Source organism: Petromyzon marinus, chromosome 34 (assembly GCF_048934315.1).
Source record: "Petromyzon marinus isolate PM22_M1 ecotype Great Lakes invasive population chromosome 34, UKy_Petmar_22M1.pri1.0, whole genome shotgun sequence".
Taxonomy (NCBI): Eukaryota; Metazoa; Chordata; class Hyperoartia; order Petromyzontiformes; family Petromyzontidae; genus Petromyzon; species Petromyzon marinus.
Window position 1 is genome coordinate 986,737 of NC_133700.1, and position 18,041 is coordinate 1,004,777.

The 18,041-nt window shown below is 56.5% G+C and overlaps 1 protein-coding gene across 1 annotated transcript in view; it reads right to left on the reverse strand.

The window, feature by feature from the left end:
* Window positions 1-13,954, reverse strand: part of RNF32 (ring finger protein 32) — a 38,202-nt gene extending 24,248 nt beyond the window's left edge. The window contains exons 1-2 of the mRNA XM_032965324.2: window positions 13,869-13,954; window positions 9,663-9,771 (exon numbers count right to left, since the gene is read on the reverse strand). Coding sequence (XP_032821215.2) covers window positions 9,663-9,713 — 51 coding nt within the window. The 5' untranslated portion in view covers window positions 9,714-9,771; window positions 13,869-13,954. The remainder of the gene's footprint in view (window positions 1-9,662; window positions 9,772-13,868) is intronic.
* Window positions 13,955-18,041: the final 4,087 nt, after the last annotated feature.

An 18,041-nucleotide genomic window follows, 5' to 3' on the forward strand; every position in this document is an offset into this window, starting at 1 on the left:
TACAGGCAGAGTGAACCTTGAATCTGCCACTACTTCCACACGAGATAATAACTCTTACAGGCAGAGTGAAGGTAGAGGCCTAGAGGACTTGTCACTTCACTGTGCAAGTTTTGGTAGTGGCCTCTCACTGGGCGACACACTCCGATTCCCTCCTCCGAGAGATTACTAACAACTCCCTCCACCCACTCAGACTCCCTGAACCCACCTTGACTCCCTGCTCCCACCTTGACTCCCTGCTCACACCTTGACTCCCTGCTCCCTTCTTGACTCCCTGCTCTCACCTTGACTCCCTGCTCACACCTTGACTCCCTGCTCCCACCTTGACTCCCTGCTCCCACCTTGACTCCCTGCTCACACCTTGACTCCCTGCTCACACCTTGACTCCCTGCTCCCACCTTGACTCCCTGCTCACACCTTGACTCCCTGCACCTACCTTGACTCCCTGCTCACACCTTGACTCCCTGCTCACACCTTGACTCCCTGCTCACACCTTGACTCCCTGCACACACTCAGACTCCCTGCACACACTCAGACTCCCTGCTCACACCTTGACTCCCTGCTCGTTCCTTGACGCCCTGCTCACACCTTGACTCCCTGCTCACACCTTGACTCCCTGCTCACACCTTGACTCCCTGCTCCCACTCAGACTCCCTGCACACACCTTGACTCCCTGCTCACACCTTGACTCCCTGCTCACACCTTGACTCCCTGCTCACACCTTGACTCCCTGCTCACACCTTGACTCCCTGCACACACCTTGACTCCCTGCTCACACCTTGACTCCCTGCTCACACCTTGACTCCCTGCTCACACTCAGACTCCCTGCTCACACTCAGACTCCCTGCTCACACCTTGACTCCCTGCTCACACCTTGACTCCCTGCTCACACCTTGACTCCCTGCTCACACCTTGACTCCCTGCTCACACCTTGACTCCGTGCTCACACCTTGACTCCCTGCTCCCACCCTGACTCCCTGCTCACACCTTGACTCCGTGCTCACACCTTGACTCCCTGCTCACACCTTGACTCCCTGCTCACACCTTGACTCCCTGCTCACACCTTGACTCCCTGCACACACCTTGACTCCCTGCTCACACCTTGACTCCCTGCTCACACCTTGACTCCCTGCTCGCACCTTGACTCCCTGCTCCCACCTTGACTCCCTGCACACACCTTGACTCCCTGCTCACACCTTGACTCCCTGCTCCCACCTTGACTCCCTGCTCCCACCTTGACTCCCTGCTCCCACCTTGACTCCCTGCTCCCACCTTGACTCCCTGCTCACACCTTGACTCCCTGCTCACACTCAGACTCCCTGCTCACACCTTGACTCCCTGCTCACACCTTGACACCCTGCTCACACCTTGACTCCCTGCTCACACCTTGACTCCCTGCTCACACCTTGACTCCCTGCTCCCACCTTGACTCCCTGCTCACACCTTGACTCCCTGCTCCCACCTTGACTCCCTGCTCCCACCTTGACTCCCTGCTCACACCTTGACTCCCTGCTCACACCTTGACTCCCTGCAAACACCTTGACTCCCTGCTCACACCTTGACTCCCTGCACACACCTTGACTCCCTGCTCACACCTTGACTCCCTGCTCCCACCTTGACTCCCTGCTCACACCTTGACTCCCTGCACACACTCAGACTCCCTGCTGACACCTTGACTCCCTGCTCACACCTTGACTCCCTGCTCACACCTTGACTCCCTGCTCACACTCAGACTCCCTGCTCACACCTTGACTCCCTGCTCCCACCTTGACTCCCTGCACACACTCAGACTCCCTGCTCACACCTTGACTCCCTGCTCACACCTTGACTCCCTGCTCACACCTTGACTCCCTGCACACACTCAGACTCCCTGCTCACACCTTGACTCCCTGCACACACCTTGACTCCCTGCTCACACTCAGACTCCCTGCTCCCACCTTGACTCCCTGCTCACACCTTTACTCCCTGCTCACACCTTGACTCCCTGCTCACACCTTGACTCCCTGCACCCACCTTGACTCCCTGCACCCACCTTGACTCCCTGCACACACCTTGACTCCCTTCTCAGACCTTGACTCCCTGCTCACACCTTGACTCCCTGCTCACACCTTGACTCCCTGCTCACACCTTGACTCCCTGCTCACACCTTGACTCCCTGCTCACACTCAGACTCCCTGCTCATACCTTGACTCCCTGCTCACACCTTGACACCCTGCTCACACCTTGACTCCCTGCTCACACCTTGACTCCCTGCTCACACCTTGACTCCCTGCTCACACCTTGACTCCCTGCTCACACCTTGACTCCCTGCTCACACCTTGACTCCCTGCTCCCACCTTGACTCCCTGCTCCCACCTTGACTCCCTGCTCACACCTTGACTCCCTGCTCACACCTTGACTCCCTGCACACACCTTGACTCCCTGCACACACCTTGACTCCCTGCTCACATCTTGACTCCCTGCTCCCATCTTGACTCCCTGCTCACACCTTGACTCCCTGCACACAGTCAGACTCCCTGCTCAGACCTTGACTCCCTGCTCACACCTTGACTCCCTGATCACACCTTGACTCCCTGCTCACACCTTGACTCCCTGCACACACTCAGACTCCCTGCTCACACCTTGACTTCCTGCTCACACCTTGACTCCCTGCTCCCACCTTGACTCCCTGCACACACTCAGACTCCCTGCTCACACCTTGACTCCCTGCTCACACCTTGACTCCCTGCACACACTCAGACTCCCTGCTCACACCTTGACTCCCTGCACACACCTTGACTCCCTGCTCACACTCAGACTCCCTGCTCCCACCTTGACTCCCTGCTCCCACCTTGACTCCCTGCTCCCACCTTGACTCCCTGCTCACACCTTGACTCCCTGCTCACACCTTGACTGCCTGCACACACCTTGACTCCCTGCTCACACCTTGACTCCCTGCACACACCTTGACTCCCTGCTCACACTCAGACTCCCTGCTCCCACCTTGACTCCCTGCTCACACCTTTACTCCCTGCTCACACCTTGACTCCCTGCTCACACCTTGACTCCCTGCACCCACCTTGACTCCCTGCACCCACCTTGACTCCCTGCACACACCTTGACTCCCTTCTCAGACCTTGACTCCCTGCTCACACCTTGACTCCCTGCTCACACCTTGACTCCCTGCTCACACCTTGACTCCCTGCTCACACCTTGACTCCCTGCTCACACTCAGACTCCCTGCTCATACCTTGACTCCCTGCTCACACCTTGACACCCTGCTCACACCTTGACTCCCTGCTCACACCTTGACTCCCTGCTCACACCTTGACTCCCTGCTCACACCTTGACTCCCTGCTCACACCTTGACTCCCTGCTCACACCTTGACTCCCTGCTCCCACCTTGACTCCCTGCTCCCACCTTGACTCCCTGCTCACACCTTGACTCCCTGCTCACACCTTGACTCCCTGCACACACCTTGACTCCCTGCACACACCTTGACTCCCTGCTCACATCTTGACTCCCTGCTCCCATCTTGACTCCCTGCTCACACCTTGACTCCCTGCACACAGTCAGACTCCCTGCTCAGACCTTGACTCCCTGCTCACACCTTGACTCCCTGATCACACCTTGACTCCCTGCTCACACCTTGACTCCCTGCACACACTCAGACTCCCTGCTCACACCTTGACTTCCTGCTCACACCTTGACTCCCTGCTCCCACCTTGACTCCCTGCACACACTCAGACTCCCTGCTCACACCTTGACTCCCTGCTCACACCTTGACTCCCTGCACACACTCAGACTCCCTGCTCACACCTTGACTCCCTGCACACACCTTGACTCCCTGCTCACACTCAGACTCCCTGCTCCCACCTTGACTCCCTGCTCCCACCTTGACTCCCTGCTCCCACCTTGACTCCCTGCTCACACCTTGACTCCCTGCTCACACCTTGACTGCCTGCACACACCTTGACTCCCTGCTCACACCTTGACTCCCTGCTCACACCTTGACTCCCTGCACACACCTTGACTCCCTGCTCACACCTTGACTCCCTGCTCCCACCTTGACTCCCTGCTCCCACCTTGACTCCCTGCACACACTCAGACTCCCTGCTCACACCTTGACTCCCTGCTCACACCTTGACTCCCTGCTCACACCTTGACTCCCTGCTCACACCTTGACTCCCTGCTCACACCTTGACTCCCTGCACACACTCAGACTCCCTGCTCACACCTTGACTCCCTGCTCCCACCTTGACTCCCTGCTCCCACCTTGACTCCCTGCTCACACCTTGACTCCCTGCTCACACCTTGACTCCCTGCTCACACCTTGACTCCCTGCTCACACCTTGACTCCCTGCTCACACCTTGACTCCCTGCTCACACTCAGACTCCCTGCTCACCCCTTGACTCCCTGCACACCCCTTGACTCCCTGCTCACACTCAGACTCCCTGCTCCCACCTTGACTCCCTGCTCACACCTTGACTCCCTGCTCACACCTTGACTCCCTGCTCACACCTTGACTCCCTGCTCCCACCTTGACTCCCTGCACCCACCTTGACTCCCTGCACCCACCTTGACACCCTGCTCACACCTTGACTCCCTGCTCACACCTTGACTCCCTGCTCCCACCTTGACTCCCTGCACACACCTTGAATCCCTGCTCACACCTTGACTCCCTGCTCACACCTTGACTCCCTGCTCACACCTTGACTCCCTGCACACACTCAGACTCCCTGCTCACACCTTGACTCCCTGCACACACCTTGACTCCCTGCTCACACTCAGACTCCCTGCTCCCACCTTGACTCCCTGCTCACACCTTTACTCCCTGCTCACACCTTGACTCCCTGCTCACACCTTGACTCCCTGCACCCACCTTGACTCCCTGCACCCACCTTGACTCCCTGCACACACCTTGACTCCCTTCTCAGACCTTGACTCCCTGCTCACACCTTGACTCCCTGCTCACACCTTGACTCCCTGCTCACACCTTGACTCCCTGCTCACACCTTGACTCCCTGCTCACACTCAGACTCCCTGCTCATACCTTGACTCCCTGCTCACACCTTGACACCCTGCTCACACCTTGACTCCCTGCTCACACCTTGACTCCCTGCTCACACCTTGACTCCCTGCTCACACCTTGACTCCCTGCTCACACCTTGACTCCCTGCTCACACCTTGACTCCCTGCTCACACCTTGACTCCCTGCTCCCACCTTGACTCCCTGCTCCCACCTTGACTCCCTGCTCACACCTTGACTCCCTGCTCACACCTTGACTCCCTGCACACACCTTGACTCCCTGCACACACCTTGACTCCCTGCTCACATCTTGACTCCCTGCTCCCATCTTGACTCCCTGCTCACACCTTGACTCCCTGCACACAGTCAGACTCCCTGCTCAGACCTTGACTCCCTGCTCACACCTTGACTCCCTGATCACACCTTGACTCCCTGCTCACACCTTGACTCCCTGCTCACACCTTGACTCCCTGCTCCCACCTTGACTCCCTGCACCCACCTTGACTCCCTGCACCCACCTTGACACCCTGCTCACACCTTGACTCCCTGCTCACACCTTGACTCCCTGCTCCCACCTTGACTCCCTGCACACACCTTGAATCCCTGCTCACACCTTGACTCCCTGCTCACACCTTGACTCCCTGCTCACACCTTGACTCCCTGCACACACTCAGACTCCCTGCTCACACCTTGACTCCCTGCACACACCTTGACTCCCTGCTCACACTCAGACTCCCTGCTCCCACCTTGACTCCCTGCTCACACCTTTACTCCCTGCTCACACCTTGACTCCCTGCTCACACCTTGACTCCCTGCACCCACCTTGACTCCCTGCACCCACCTTGACTCCCTGCACACACCTTTGACTCCCTTCTCAGACCTTGACTCCCTGCTCACACCTTGACTCCCTGCTCACACCTTGACTCCCTGCTCACACCTTGACTCCCTGCTCACACCTTGACTCCCTGCTCACACTCAGACTCCCTGCTCACACCTTGACACCCTGCTCACACCTTGACTCCCTGCTCACACCTTGACTCCCTGCTCACACCTTGACTCCCTGCTCACACCTTGACTCCCTGCTCACACCTTGACTCCCTGCTCACACCTTGACTCCCTGCTCACACCTTGACTCCCTGCTCCCACCTTGACTCCCTGCTCCCACCTTGACTCCCTGCTCACACCTTGACTCCCTGCTCACACCTTGACTCCCTGCACACACCTTGACTCCCTGCACACACCTTGACTCCCTGCTCACATCTTGACTCCCTGCTCCCATCTTGACTCCCTGCTCACACCTTGACTCCCTGCACACAGTCAGACTCCCTGCTCAGACCTTGACTCCCTGCTCACACCTTGACTCCCTGATCACACCTTGACTCCCTGCTCACACCTTGACTCCCTGCACACACTCAGACTCCCTGCTCACACCTTGACTTCCTGCTCACACCTTGACTCCCTGCTCCCACCTTGACTCCCTGCACACACTCAGACTCCCTGCTCACACCTTGACTCCCTGCTCACACCTTGACTCCCTGCACACACTCAGACTCCCTGCTCACACCTTGACTCCCTGCACACACCTTGACTCCCTGCTCACACTCAGACTCCCTGCTCCCACCTTGACTCCCTGCTCCCACCTTGACTCCCTGCTCCCACCTTGACTCCCTGCTCACACCTTGACTCCCTGCTCACACCTTGACTGCCTGCACACACCTTGACTCCCTGCTCACACCTTGACTCCCTGCACACACCTTGACTCCCTGCTCACACTCAGACTCCCTGCTCCCACCTTGACTCCCTGCTCACACCTTTACTCCCTGCTCACACCTTGACTCCCTGCTCACACCTTGACTCCCTGCACCCACCTTGACTCCCTGCACCCACCTTGACTCCCTGCACACACCTTGACTCCCTTCTCAGACCTTGACTCCCTGCTCACACCTTGACTCCCTGCTCACACCTTGACTCCCTGCTCACACCTTGACTCCCTGCTCACACTCAGACTCCCTGCTCATACCTTGACTCCCTGCTCACACCTTGACACCCTGCTCACACCTTGACTCCCTGCTCACACCTTGACTCCCTGCTCACACCTTGACTCCCTGCTCACACCTTGACTCCCTGCTCACACCTTGACTCCCTGCTCACACCTTGACTCCCTGCTCACACCTTGACTCCCTGCTCCCACCTTGACTCCCTGCTCCCACCTTGACTCCCTGCTCACACCTTGACTCCCTGCTCACACCTTGACTCCCTGCACACACCTTGACTCCCTGCACACACCTTGACTCCCTGCTCACATCTTGACTCCCTGCTCCCATCTTGACTCCCTGCTCACACCTTGACTCCCTGCACACAGTCAGACTCCCTGCTCAGACCTTGACTCCCTGCTCACACCTTGACTCCCTGATCACACCTTGACTCCCTGCTCACACCTTGACTCCCTGCACACACTCAGACTCCCTGCTCACACCTTGACTTCCTGCTCACACCTTGACTCCCTGCTCCCACCTTGACTCCCTGCACACACTCAGACTCCCTGCTCACACCTTGACTCCCTGCTCACACCTTGACTCCCTGCACACACTCAGACTCCCTGCTCACACCTTGACTCCCTGCACACACCTTGACTCCCTGCTCACACTCAGACTCCCTGCTCCCACCTTGACTCCCTGCTCCCACCTTGACTCCCTGCTCCCACCTTGACTCCCTGCTCACACCTTGACTCCCTGCTCACACCTTGACTGCCTGCACACACCTTGACTCCCTGCTCACACCTTGACTCCCTGCTCACACCTTGACTCCCTGCACACACCTTGACTCCCTGCTCACACCTTGACTCCCTGCTCCCACCTTGACTCCCTGCTCCCACCTTGACTCCCTGCACACACTCAGACTCCCTGCTCACACCTTGACTCCCTGCTCACACCTTGACTCCCTGCTCACACCTTGACTCCCTGCTCACACCTTGACTCCCTGCTCACACCTTGACTCCCTGCTCACACCTTGACTCCCTGCACACACTCAGACTCCCTGCTCACACCTTGACTCCCTGCTCCCACCTTGACTCCCTGCTCCCACCTTGACTCCCTGCTCACACCTTGACTCCCTGCTCACACCTTGACTCCCTGCTCACACCTTGACTCCCTGCTCACACCTTGACTCCCTGCTCACACCTTGACTCCCTGCTCACACTCAGACTCCCTGCTCACCCCTTGACTCCCTGCACACCCCTTGACTCCCTGCTCACACTCAGACTCCCTGCTCCCACCTTGACTCCCTGCTCACACCTTGACTCCCTGCTCACACCTTGACTCCCTGCTCACACCTTGACTCCCTGCTCCCACCTTGACTCCCTGCACCCACCTTGACTCCCTGCACCCACCTTGACTCCCTGCTCACACCTTGACTCCCTGCTCACACCTTGACTCCTGCTCCCACCTTGACTCCCTGCACACACCTTGAATCCCTGCTCACACCTTGACTCCCTGCTCACACCTTGACTCCCTGCTCACACCTTGACTCCCTGCACACACTCAGACTCCCTGCTCACACCTTGACTCCCTGCACACACCTTGACTCCCTGCTCACACTCAGACTCCCTGCTCCCACCTTGACTCCCTGCTCACACCTTGACTCCCTGCTCACACCTTGGACTCCCTGCTCCCACCTTGACTCCCTGCTCCCCACCTTGACTCCCTGCTCACACCTTGACTCCCTGCTCACACCTTGACTCCCTGCACACACCTTGACTCCCTGCTCACACCTTGACTCCCTGCTCACAACCTTGACTCCCTGCTCACACCTTGACTCTGCTCCCACCTTGACTCCCTGCTCCCACCTTGACTCCCTGCACACACTCAGACTCCCTGCTCACACCTTGACTCCCTGCTCACACCTTGACTCCCTGCTCACACTTTGACTCCCTGCTCACACCTTGACTCCCTGCACACACTCAGACTCCCTGCTCACACCTTGACTCCCTGCTCACACCTTGACTCCCTGCTCCCACCTTGACTCCCTGCTCCCACCTTGACTCCCTGCTCACACCTTGACTCCCTGCTCACACCTTGACTCCCTGCTCACACCTTGACTCCCTGCACACACCTTGACTCCCTGCTCACACCTTGACTCCCCTGCTCACACCTTGACTCCCTGCTCACACCTTGACTCCCTGCTCACACCTTGACTCCCTGCTCCCACCTTGACTCCCTGCACACACTCAGACTCCCTGCTCACACCTTGACTCCCTGCTCACACCTTGACTCCCTGCTCACACTTTGACTCCCTGCTCACACCTTGACTCCCTGCACACACTCAGACTCCCTGCTCACACCTTGACTCCCTGCTCACACCTTGACTCCCTGCTCCCACCTTGACTCCCTGCTCCCACCTTGACTCCCTGCTCACACCTTGACTCCCTGCTCACATCTTGACTCCCTGCTCACACCTTGACTCCCTGCTCACACCTTGACTCCCTGCTCACACCTTGACTCCCTGCTCACACCTTGACTCCCTGCACACACTCAGACTCCCTGCTCACACCTTGACTCCCTGCTCACACCTTGACTCCCTGCTCACACCTTGACTCCCTGCTCACACCTTGACTCCCTGCACCCACCCTACCATCACCCCAGGACTCCCCCACCCACCGTGGCCGGGTTCGAGTCCCCTCCACGGTGCGATGTCCGTGGTGCCGCCATCCCCCTCCCCCTCCTCCTCCTCCCCCACGGGGTGCCGGGCTCGGAGGGGCTCGGTCAGCTACGGTAGCAGTGGAGAAGGTGGGGAGGGGGTGGGGAGGGGGTGGGGGGTGGGGAGGGGGTGGGAGGGGGTGGGGAGGGGGTGGGGGGAGGAGTAGGGAGGGGGTGGGGGGAGGAGTGGGGAGGGGGTGGGGAGGGGGTGGGGAGGGGGTGGGGAGGGGGTGGGGAGGGGCTGGGGAGGGGGTGGGGGTGGGGAGGGGGTGGGGAGGGGGTGGGGAGGGGGTGGGGGGAGGAGTGGGGAGGGGGTGGGGAGGGGGGGTGGGGAGGGGTGGGGAGGGGGTGGGGAGGAGTGGGGAGGGGGTGGGGAGGAGTGGGGAGGGGGTGGGGAGGGAGGGGGGAGGGGGTGGGGGAGACGTCCGTGGGATATCAACGCTGAGACCCCCAACCCCCAGGGCCGTGTTTGTGTCCCTCCACATCCTGGTGTCGCACTGTTTCTTCGCCCCTACTGGAACCTTTGCGGGTCCCTTTGCTTCGTAATCCTTCACAAAAGTAGAACGTTAATAAATAACTTAATAAATAAGTTGATAATAATAAAAACATTCATAATAAAGGTTTTTGGGTTAGAATCGCGTTTATTTATAAATGTGTCGTAACCCTCCACCACCCAACACGGCCAATCAGCAAAAAAAGTGTCACGTTGACAAAAGACAAATAATTCACTACTTTAGCCCACCGGTGTGTTGAAGAGTGAATCCACATTTACAGTTTGAGTACGACGTTTCGCTGGTAAATACATCCAGCATCATCGGGCAATTCGCCAGAATGGTAAAGCCCTCGCTTGCTCCCGGTTTTATATAGAGCAGCAGGGTGACGTCATCACTTAACTCATCAGGTGCAGTGATTAGAGGCGGAGGGGGGGGGTATTGTAATTATATAATCGATTAGTAATCAGTCATTGGTTATGATTGGTAATGAGTTGTAGATTAATAATTCTTTAAATGTAATGTGTATTATTTAATAATACGCTTCCAGGCCGCACTAAGCCGGTAGCTGTCAGAGCGATTAAAGTTATTCTTGTTCCTCTCAATTTCAATGGATTCTCTAATTAGTCTTTGCCAGTAATAATTAGTTTTACACACCACTGCAACATTGTCAAAATCAATTGAGTGTCCTTGTTGACAAGCATGTTCTGCCACTGCCGACAGTTGTGTTTGAGATAATTTAATATTTCTCTGATGTTCTTTTAGTCTTATGCTGATGTTACGTCCCGTCTGCCCAATGTAGCAGCTGCCACATGAACAATTAATCCGATATACACCTTCTGTTGATAGTTTAGGTAATGCATCTTTAGTGCAAGATACTAGTTTTTGAATTTTGTGTACTGTACCAAATCTTACTGTAATGTTTTGCTTTTGCAGAACACGGGCTAATTTGTCAGTTACTCCTGAGATATATGGAATTTTTATTGTTTTAACAATCTGGTCGCTTTCAGCAGTATTGCTTTGCGATCGTGATTTGGCATTCAGTGCTCTGTTAATTTGAGTATTATTGTAGCCATTCTGTCGTAGTGCGTTTTTAACGTGTTTAATCTCTCTCACTAGACTCTCACCATCTGACACTGTTTTGGCCCGATGTACGAGCGTCTCTACAACTCATTACCAATCATAACCAATGACTGATTACTAATCGATTATATAATTACAATACCCCCCCCCTCCGCCTCTAATCACTGCACCTGATATGAGTTAAGTGATGACGTCACCCTGCTGCTCTATATAAAAACCGGGAGCAAGCGAGGGCTTTACCATTCTGGCGAATTGCCCGATGATGCTGGATGTATTTACCAGCGAAACGTCGTACTCAAACTGTAAATGTGGATTAACTCTTCAACACACCGGTGGGCTGAAGTAGTGAATTATTTGTCTTTTGTCAACGTGACACTTTTTTTGCTGATTGGCCGTGTCGGGTGGTGGAGGGTTACGACACATTTATAAATAAACGCGATCTAACCCAAAAACCTTTATTATGAATAATATTGGTCGCGAAAGCCTACGTGTTAAACTGAATAATAAAAACACAAAGTTGTGACTTACTTTGCACCGTGCTTCGCTTGTCTTTTCGATGACTTACCTTCGAACTAAAATCTGGCCAGGTCTCGCGCACACACCACCCCCAGAAAGGGAATCTCGCACCCCACCTTAAGAACCGCCGCGTTTTTGGATTCCACAAACAAAATCATTGTTAGTGTTAACAAATGTGGTGGATATAGCGGGCCACGTGAACCCACTGGACTACAGCAGCAGCAGTAGCAGCAGCGTGCTTTATGCAATGCACTTGCTGAGCACAGGGTCCTAAGGCCCAAAAACGCCCAGCGGCCAGTAACGAACAGCACCGAACGAGGTCCTTGTTGTTGTTGTTGTCGTGAGCGCTTGGGGAGAGACGAGACGATGGGAGGGCGAGTTCCAGCGTGGAGCATGCGGGGGAACACGCAGAGAGAGGGGTGAGGGTGGGCGGGTGGATGAGGGTGGGCGGGTGGGTGAGTGGGTGGGTGAGTGGGTGTGTGGGTGGGTGGGTGAGTGGGTGTGTGGGTGGGTGGGTGAGTGGGTGAGTGGGTGAGTGAGTGGGTGGGTGAGTGAGTGAGTGGGTGAGTGGGTTGGTGAGTTGGTGAGTGGGTGGGTGAGTGGGTGGGTGAGTGGGTGGGTGGGTGAGTGGGTGGGGTGGGTGGGTGAGTGGGCGAGTGGGTGGGTGGGTGAGTGGGCGAGTGGGTGGGTGGGTGAGTGGGCGAGTGGGTGGGTGGGTGAGCGGGAGCGGGTGGGCGAGTGGGTGAGCGGGTGGGCGGGCGGGTGGGCGGGTGAGCGGGTGGGCGAGGGGGAGCGGTAGTGTAGCGGTTAGCGCTACGCTGCGCTATGAACCTGGCGACTCGGGTTCGATTCCCGCTCACGGCCAACACCAGTGACGATTATCTGAACCGGTCCCGGGCCTCCCCTAGGTCGACTCAGCCTCAAATGAGTACCTGGTGCGGTGTGTAAACATTGCCACTAGGGGAGACAAAGGCGGTCGGGCGTGGTGCTGGCCACCCACCCCCTCGTGTACCGATCCGGCCTTCATAGGTGCTCGCTAACAGCACTTGCCCCTACAGTCTGTTAAGGCTATACGGGGGATTTTTTTTTATCTTTGTGTGTGTTGTGTGTGAGTGTGTGTGAGTGAGTGTGTGAGTGAGTGTGTGGATGAGTGAGTGTGTGTGAGTGGATGAGTGAGTGTGTGTGAGTGATGAGTGAGTGTGTGTGAGTGGATGAGTGAGTGTGTGTGACTGATGATGTTGTGAGTGTGTGTGAGTGTTGTGAGTGTGTGTGAGTGTGTGTGAGTGAGAGTGAGTGTGTGTGAGTGTGAGTGAGTGTGTGTGAGTGAGTGTCTGTGAGTGAGTGTCTGTGAGTGTGAGTGAGTGTGTGTGAGTGTATGTGAGTGAGTGTCTGTGAGTGAGTGTGTGTGAGTGAGTGTGAGTGAGTGTGTTAGTGAGTGTGTGTGAGTGAGTGTGAGTGGATGAGTGTGAGTGGATGAGTGTGAGTGAGTGTGTGTGAGTAAGTGTGAGTGGATGAGTGTGTGTGAGTGAGTGTGTGTGTGTGATGAGTGTGAGTGAGTGTGAGTGGATGAGTGGATGAGTGTGTGTGAGTGTGTGTGAGTGTGTGTTAGTGTGTGTTAGTGAGTGTGTTAGTGAGTGTATGTGAGTGAGTGTGTGTGAGTGGATGAGTGTGAGTGAGTGTGTGTGAGTGGATGAGTGTGAGTGAGTGAGTGTGAGTGAGTGTGTGCGAGTGGATGAGTGTGAGTGAGCGAGTGTGAGTGTGTGTGAGTGTGTGTTAGTGTGTGTTAGTGAGTGTGTGTGAGTGAGTGAGTGGATGAGTGAGTGTGAGTGAGTGAGAGTGGATGAGTGTGAGTGCGTGAGTGGATGAGTGTGAGTGAGCGAGTGTGAGTGTGTGTGAGTGTGTGTTAGTGTGTTAGTGAGTATGTGTGAGTGTGTGTGAGTGAGTGTGAGTGGATGAGTGTGAGTGAGTGTTGAGCGTGAACACGGGGAGACAAAGGGGAGACAAAGGGGAGACAATGGGGAGACAAAGGGGAGACAAAGGAGAGACAAAGGCGGCGTGGGACGAGGCGTCCTCTCACCGACAGCCAGGGAGCGAGGCGCCTTCCGGGTGACTGAGGTGGGCAGCCATCGCGTCCGCGGTTACCATGGAGACTGACGTCAGACCGAAAGCTCTTGATCCCCCTTAGCCACTTGACCCCCCCTCCCCCTCCCCTCTTGACACCCTAACTTCACTCACTCACCCTCACTCACTCACTTACTCACCCTCACTCACTCACCCCCACTCACCCTCACTCACTCACCCTCACTCATTCACCCACCCACACTCACCCTCACTCACTCACCCTCACTCACTTACTCACTCACCCTCACTGAATTACTTACTCACCCTCACTCACCCTCACTCACCCTCACTCACTCACCCTCACTCACTTACTCACTCACCCTCACTCACTCACTCACCCTCACTCACTCACCCTCACTCACTCACCCTCACTCACTTACTCACTCACCCTCACTCACTCACCCTCACTCACGTACTCACTCACCCTCACTGAATTACTTACTCACCCTCACTCACCCTCACTCACCCTCACTCACTCACCCTCACTCACTTTACTCACTCACCCTCACTCACTCACTCACCCTCACTCACTCACTCACCCTCACTCACTCACTCACCCTCACTCACTTACTCACTCACCCTCATTCACTCTCCATCACTCACCCTCACTCACTCACTCACCCTCACTCACCCTCACTCACTCACCCTCACTCACTCACCCTCACTCACCCTCATTCACTCACCCTCACTCACCCTGACTCACTCACTCACCCTCACTCACTCACCATCACCCACTCACCCACCCACACTCACCCTCACTCACTCACCCACCCACACTCACCCTCACTCACTCACACTCACCGTCACTCACCCTCACTCACTCACCCTCACTCACCCTCACTCACTCACCCTCACTCACCCTCACTCACTCACCCTCATTCACTCTCCATCACTCACCCTCACTCACTCACCCTCACTCACCCTCACTCACTCACCCTCATTCACTCACCCTCACTCACCCTCACCACTCACTCACCCCCATTCACTCACCCTCACTCACCCACACTCACTCACTCACGCCTCACTCACTCACCCTCACTCACCCTCACTCACTCACCTCTCACTTACTCACCCTCACTCACTCACCCTCACTCACCCCCACTCACTCTCACTCACTCACCCTCACTCACCCTCACTCACTCACCCTCACTCACTCACCCTCACTCACTCTCACTCACTCACCCTCACTCACCCTCACTCACCCTCACGCACTCACCCTCACTCACTCACCCACTCACCCTCACTCACTCACCCTCACTCACTCATCCTCACTCACCCTCACACACTCACCCTCACTCACCCTCATTCACTCACCCTCACTCACCCTCACTCACCCTCACTCACTCACCCTCACTCACCCTCACTCACTCACCCTCACTCACCCTCATTCACTCACCCTCACTCACCCTCACTCACCCTCACCCTCACTCACTCACCCTCACTCACCCTCACTCACTCACCCTCACTCACTCACCCTCACTCACCCTCATTCACTCACCTTCACTCACCCTCACTCACTCTCACTCACCCTCACTCACTCACCCTCACTCACTCACCCTCACTCACTCACTAACTCACTCACTCACTCACCCTCACTCACCCTCACTCACTCACTCACCCTCACTCACTCACTCACCCTCACTCACTCACTCACCCTCACTCACCCTCACTCACTCACCCTCACACACCCTCACTCACCCTCACTCACTCACCCTCACTCACTCACCCTCACTCACCCTCACTCACTCACCCTCACTCACTCACCCTCACTCACTCACCCTCACTCACCCTCACTCACCCCCATTCACTCACCCTCACTCACCCTGACTCACTCACTCACCCTCACTCACTCACCCTCACTCACTCACCCACCCACACTCACTCACTCACCCTCACTCACTCACCCACCCACACTCATCCTCACTCACTCACACTCACCCTCACTCACCCTCACTCACCCTCACTCACTCACCCTCACTCACCCACCCACACTCACCCTCACTCACTCACCCTCACTCACCCTCACTCACTCACTCACCCTCACTCACCCTCACTCACCCTCACTCTCACTCACTCACTCACCCTCACTCACTCTCACTCACCCTCACTCACTCACCCTCACTCACCCTCACTCACTCACCCTCACTCACCCTCACTCACTCACTCACCCTCACTCACTCACCCTCATTCACTCACCCTCACTCACCCTCACTCACTCTCACTCACTCACCCTCACTCACTCACCCTCAACAACAACAACAACAACCGCCATTCGCCACTAAGTGGCGGTGACGTCACCACGACGCTTGTGCCAGGCTATGTGCACCCTGAGGCCACGTGAAGTGTCGAACGCCCGCTGGCAGGAGGTCACGGGGCAGACCCAGGTGCCACGGGTCGACTGACTGAGATGACTGGCTGATGCACCACCTGTGCCCCCTACTGTGCCAACCTGCTGGGCTTTAGCCACCCGGCGCTCCGCTCGCTGTTGTGAGCGTCGCTCCTCCGCCCTCCGTTGTTGTTGGAGGGCGACTGCCTCCAACTGCCCAGTAGCATCCTTCACGAGCCTCCTCCACAGAGGCCGATCTTGACACCGCTGGTACCAGTCATCGGCAAGTCCACTCAGCTCCACGTCCTCCTGTACCACATCACTCCATCTCTTCTCTAGCCCGTGCCGCGCTCGCTTAGCCCCCTCAATCCGGCCAAACAAAAGCTGTTTCGGCATGCGGTGGCTGGGCATGCGGGCTACATGACCCAGCCATCGCAGCCTTGCCTGCCGGAGGAGCTCACCGATGGGACCCTGCCCAGATCTTTCAAGGATTTGTGAGCTCCTCACACAATCCAGTCTGGTTAAACCCAGGATGGATCGTAGGCAGGTCAGCCTAAATGTTTCTAACCGGCGAAGATGTTCCATTAGGGGGGTCCACGTTTCGCAAGCGTAGAGAAGGGAGGGAATGACCGTGGCCGAGAAGACCTGAAGCTTAGTGCGGAGCGACAGACCAGGTAGCTTCCACACAGCGTTACGCAACCGATGAAAAGATATTGCCGCTCGACTGATTCGGAGTGAGACCTCTGCTGTTAAACTGGAGCCAGTCATAAGCACACTGCCCAGGTATGGGAAACTCTCCACTCTCTCCACAACTGCCCCATCACCGATTGGGAGTTGTGGAGGTGGAGTGTCCGATGGTACAAAATACCCAGGCAGGTGCTTAGTTTTGGTGGGGCTGATGGTAAGGCCCCACCTCTTAGTGGCACGCTCCAGTCTCAGCAGCAGCGTCTCCAACTCCTCCTCTGACTGAGCAGCTATTACCAAGTCATCAGCATACATAACGTGGTTGAGCAATAGGGAGCCATCCCTTGACCGCACCCGGGCATCGATTAGCCTCCCATTATATCTGTACCATATGGAGATTCCCCCGGTACAGCTATTGAAGGCTTCACGAACTACGTGGTCAAAATAGATGTTAAATAATGTGGGAGCCAGAGGACATCCCTGTCGCACCCCAAGGTGTACAGGGAATGGCTCTGACTCCCGGCCACGTAGTTTTACCCGGGCCCGCTCACCATCATGAAGGTCCTTAATGATCGTGAGCAGAGGGTCAGGTACTCCAAAAGCACGAAGAACGACCCAGAGCCCAGGCCTACTGATGGTATCATAGGCCTTGACCAGGTCAATAAAGCAGAGATGTAGGTCTTGTTGGAATTCCCTACACCTCTGCTGTAGCAGACGGACAGAAAATATGGCATCTGTGCAGGACCGCCCTTTCCTGAAACCGCATTGGGGCTCCGCAAGCCTCTCCTCAGCGTGCCTGGCAAGGCGATGCTGAATAATCCTTGCCAGGACCTTTCCCGGCACACTGAGGAGTGAGATGCCCCTCACTTACCCTCACTCACCCACCCACTCACCCTCACTCACTCACTCACCCTCACTCACTCACTCTCACTCACTCACCCTCACTCACTCACCCCTCACCCTCATTCACTCACCCTCACTCACCCTCACTCACCCTCACTCACTCACCCTCACTCACTCACCCTCACTCAGCCTCACTCACTCACCCTCACTCACTCACCCTCACTCACTCACTCACCCTCACTCACCCTCACTCACTCACTCACCCTCACTCACTCA